A 4,671-nucleotide genomic window follows, 5' to 3' on the forward strand; every position below is an offset into this window, starting at 1 on the left:
TGCTTCTCCACTCCTAATCCTAAATCTTGCTTCCCCATTATTGGCCCCTATTTGTACTTGTCCCTGAAGGTTACATTGATAATGTTTTGTTTGGGCTTACTATGAAGATAAATTGAATATTTCTTATTTATTTCATGGTTTCACACTAAACCAAACAAATCCATTGTAGAGTGATTGAATTACGAGTAAGAAATTCCAAGGCCTCCGGCGGTGCGACCCTTCAAACATGTCGTAACAAAAATGGCACGTCAATAATGATTGTTGCATCTTTCTACGCAAGAGTGATTGTCGTCTTATAATTTATAAATAATTTCAAGAGAATGAGATAGTTTGACACTAAAACACGGCAAATGAAGTTTGTTTGAAATTTACCAGATACTTGAAAGTCAATTGTTTGTCAAGAAGACTGGATTATAGAACAATACATTTATTAAATTTCCAAATTACAAATCAAACCCAAAGTGAAATGAAACACAGTACTACTCTGATTTTATAGAAAGATGTAGGTAAGCTTATCTGAGTCTAGCTCTTGATTCACTACTCTCCCCACTCAGCATATCTGTGTGAAAACTCCAGTCTCTCACGTAACTCAAATCCGGACATCTGCTTGGGTGGGAATTGGAATCTCTTACGTAACTTGATTCCAAATACTTGTCATTCAGCATTGTTGCTTTACTACGGTTGAAATTCAAATCGGGTACTGAAACTTTTTCTGCAACTGTCCGGGTGGGAAGTGATTTTTTTTCTTCTGATAAAAGCATCATTAATACTCCTGATGCTGATGGGCGTGCCTTGCATTCATTATGAGTGCACCAGAGAGCTGTTATTATTGTTCTTGATATGCTGCTTGAATTAATTAAACCATCACCATTGAGTAATCGAGGGTCTATTAGGTCATGGAGCCGATCCTCTTCATGTAACCTCCACGCCTACATTCACACACCAAACCGTAAATTAAATCGTTATATTCGTTTGTTAAAACCCGTACAATCTACGGTTGTAGTGATGTATAATTCTTACGTGCTGAGTGAGCATCCGGTCATCTACGTATTCAGTTGCTCTTTTGCCAGATACGATATTTAACAGCGTCACTCCAAAGCTGTAAATGTCGGATTCCACACTCGCACGACCGGTTCTAAAATACTCAGGATCCAGGTAACCCCTGTAGGGCCAGACAAAGAAAGAAAAATGCATTAATCGGTTGCTCAACATAAAAAAACTTTACTCTGGGCTCCCAAAATTTACCAAATGCATGGATTAATCATTTTCACTCTAATGAAGGGTCAAAGGATGAGACTATTTTACGGTGTTCCAGCCACAGTCCTATATGTAGTGGTATCAGATTCAGTTGCGTCTCGTAGGATCATCTCGTAATTTGTAGGAAGCTCCTTGTTCACATATTGGGCGCAATCTGGTTCCAGTATTCTAGCAAGACCAAAATCACATATCTTGGCGTTTAAGTTCTCATCTAGAAGAATGTTATTGGGTTTAATGTCATTAAGCAATATGCAGACTTGTGCACCCTCATGAAGATATGCGAGTCCCCTTATTATGTCCAATATAATCTTCTGTCTTGTTGGCCAATCGAAGAACTGCACTGGCTGCTCACCAAAAATGACGTTTGACAGGTTTCGTGGGACATAATCATAGACTAACATCATACCGCCTTCAATGCAATATCCCACCAGCTCCATGATGTTCCGATGGCGTAGCTTGCTTAGAGTCCTCAGCTCGTTCATCCACTGTTTTTCGCCTTGACGACTTTCTTTGCTCAACACCTTTATTGCCACTCGTTTTCCATCGGAAAGAATTCCCTTTGAAAGAGCAGAAGAAAATATATTCACAAATTGATAACTAATCATTGTTATTTCTAGACTATAATTGACAGTTTGATTTCAGAAGGAGCTTACGTAATACACATTCCCAAAACCACCTTTGCCTATCTGTTTAGAAAACCCTTTTGTTGCCCTTTTTAATTCGTCGCGTTTGAACTCAATTGGAGATGATTGAATCTCTTTCACCAACATTTTTATCTGTATATAAGGGGAAGGGGGCAGAGCAGGGGCAGGGGAAGGGGAAGGGGAAGGGGAAGGAGAAGGCTTTTTGAGTCCCAATATGATTGGAATCGTTCTTTTAAGAAATCCACCCAGCCCAAGAGAGCCACGTAGTGGCGTTTCGACTTTTGGGTGCTCATTTACCCCATTATGAATATCTTGTCCCCAAGATTGAGTAGTGTCTGACTCTGATCCTTCGAGCTTTGTTTCACAGCTCTCCTTAGTCACACCTTGTTAGATAAAATCAACAGTTGTGAGTGACAAAATTGAATAGAATTGACAAAGGTTTGTAATCGAATTAGTCTCTTACTCTCTGCATCTTTGGATTGTTCGGAGGGCTTTTGTTCTGTTACTTGAAGGCAATCATTCTCTTCGTTCCCACCTAGTTATGCGAAATCAATAACTCGATTATATTGATAATCAACATTCAATTAGTTATACAAGCTTTTGATTGTGAAAATGGAACTTTCTCATGTGAAGATCACAACCTGCAACATTATATTGCCGATGATAGAAGGTAAGTGTAGTCACGGTTAGAACTTGCATTTGAAGCATCAGATCAGCTTTCATAGAATCTACTTTTCCGCGAACATAGACAAGTTCATCGCGGATCTTCTTTGTTAACAAGAACCTTTGGAGTCACCAGACAAATGTCACTAAAATATATAAAAAAAGCTTTGTTTTTATTGAGTGTGACGAATCTCCCATTAACTAAATCAATGCAACAGAGCTATGCTCTGTACGTACCTTCATCAAAGAATATATTGACACAAACTACTTACTTGGATAATTTGTTCGATGTGATAAAGGAACAACACAGAATCGCACCAGAAACAATCAATTTAGCAGCTTCGCTCATATCTTCTAAAATCTCCTTGTTCAAATCAGCATAAATATCTTTCATCTGTTTCAGGTATTTACCGAGCTTAAGCATAGCTTTAAGAAGGTCTATGCATTCTCTGTCATTTGCAGAAATGTTGTCGAATCTTTCTAGAACTTTAGCTATCGCTAAAAGCCCCACTGCAACCCAGTGTACACTCCCCAATCCTTTCAATACTTCAACCGCCACTGAATGTGCCTCGGTAGAAAGCTGAGACTTCAAGAATTTCTATATCAAAGGGCCAAAAAAATTGCCACTTAAAACATTGAAAGGAAATAATCACTGTACAATTCCTGATTTTAGACAGACAAATAAGTGAAGATGCGAGTTACCTGATCCGAGAACATTTTTGCACCCTCTGAAATGCCATCAAATATGTTGGAAAAATCTGAGGCAACAGGCTGCACTAAATCCCTTAGCTCTGTTCCACTATCAATTATTTTGCAGCCCAAGCTCTGTAGGCATCCGTATAAATTTTAAATCCATTACAAACAGAAAGGGCATAAAGTAAAAGTAGAAGAGTGAAGCAAATGTGCAGTACCTGGTTGATGATAGCAGACAAAACGTTATCGATGTAGCGTATAAGTAGATCGAGGGACAAGCTAGAAAGTCCAGCTGAAGGAGAAGGTTTGCGAGCAACAGCACATGAAATTTCTTTATTGGGAGCAGTACTCGTTGAGGCACTACTCATCTTGTTGTTACTAGCGGGCTCTCTCAATCAGACTGATAATTTTAAAGAGAGAAAAATAATAAGTCGAAGATACCTGGATGCACACATTATCAAAGAATTATGATCAAACAAATTAAAAACTTACAGAAGATATCTGGATGCAAAATTTTAGAATCCTGGGAAAAAAATATCAGAACTTCTTTAAAAAACTGATTTCCAATTGATAGTCGGTTGTTCTTCGTAGCCACAGAGAAATACGCGTAGATTGTGACTTTTGCATCTTCGCGGAGGTTTATGTAATAAAGGACGCAACAATTCCACGCGGAACACGGCAATAATGTCCATTGCTCTTTTCCTCTTAGTTGCCTTGGTCCACTTACTTTGTTGTTTGTCTTTGTATATAATGTAAGACAAAATAATTTCAAGATAGCGATAATGTCAATTGGATTTATTGTCTTATTTGATTTTTTTAATAGTTAATGATTATAAAGGAGTATCTACATTTCTAAAGTAAAAACATGAATAATGGCTATGTTATTGAGTTACTTTTGAATATTTTATTATATGACTTTTATAAAGTTAGTTAAGTACATATTTTCTAATTACCAATTTAAGAGAATGAAACTAATTATTATATCAGTAATAAGTCAAAAAGTGACAAAAATTGATTTTTTTTTAATATGAAAGCTTAATTTTCTAACATCTCTCTAAGATTTATATTTCAAATAAAAAATATGTTGATAAAAATATGTATATATTTAGGTATATGCATATGCATATGTATATACATACACATACATGTATGTACAAATACATATTTTTATCAACATGTTTTGTTGTGTAAAATATAACATTAAGGGGAGATGTTAGAATATTAGGAGTTACATATTGTAATAAAGTCACCAACTTAGTGAGTTTTGGTTTATTATTGTTATAATAATTATTTTCATTCTTATAGGTCCCTAGTTCATAAATTCATTCTTGAAATGCTTTATAAAAGTCATATAGTGAGACATTCAAAAGCAACTCAATAATGTAAGATCATTATTCATGCACGTTTGTGTTCT

General features: G+C 36.3%; 1 protein-coding gene across 2 annotated transcripts; it reads right to left on the bottom strand.

Annotated features, from left to right (window-relative positions):
* Positions 1 to 379: 379 nt before the first annotated feature.
* Positions 380 to 3,838, bottom strand: LOC131056879 (G-type lectin S-receptor-like serine/threonine-protein kinase At1g11330). Of its 2 annotated transcripts, XM_059207628.1 has the most exons (10): positions 3,750 to 3,838; positions 3,476 to 3,657; positions 3,267 to 3,389; positions 2,837 to 3,162; positions 2,543 to 2,685; positions 2,365 to 2,436; positions 1,911 to 2,284; positions 1,306 to 1,814; positions 1,021 to 1,162; positions 380 to 929 (listed from the first exon to the last, which is right to left on the bottom strand). In XM_059207628.1, exons 2-10 carry the CDS (start codon positions 3,623 to 3,625, stop codon positions 513 to 515), a joined length of 2,256 nt encoding a protein of 751 aa, XP_059063611.1. In that variant the 5' UTR covers positions 3,626 to 3,657; positions 3,750 to 3,838; the 3' UTR covers positions 380 to 512. The 2 variants fall into 2 exon arrangements, with proteins under 2 accessions (XP_059063611.1, XP_059063612.1); XM_059207629.1 differs by lacking the exon at positions 3,750 to 3,838 and having other exon boundaries at positions 2,837 to 3,144; positions 3,476 to 3,743.
* Positions 3,839 to 4,671: the final 833 nt, after the last annotated feature.

The sequence above is a fragment of the Cryptomeria japonica genome, chromosome 7 (assembly GCF_030272615.1).
Source record: "Cryptomeria japonica chromosome 7, Sugi_1.0, whole genome shotgun sequence".
NCBI classification, from domain to species: domain Eukaryota; kingdom Viridiplantae; phylum Streptophyta; class Pinopsida; order Cupressales; family Cupressaceae; genus Cryptomeria; species Cryptomeria japonica.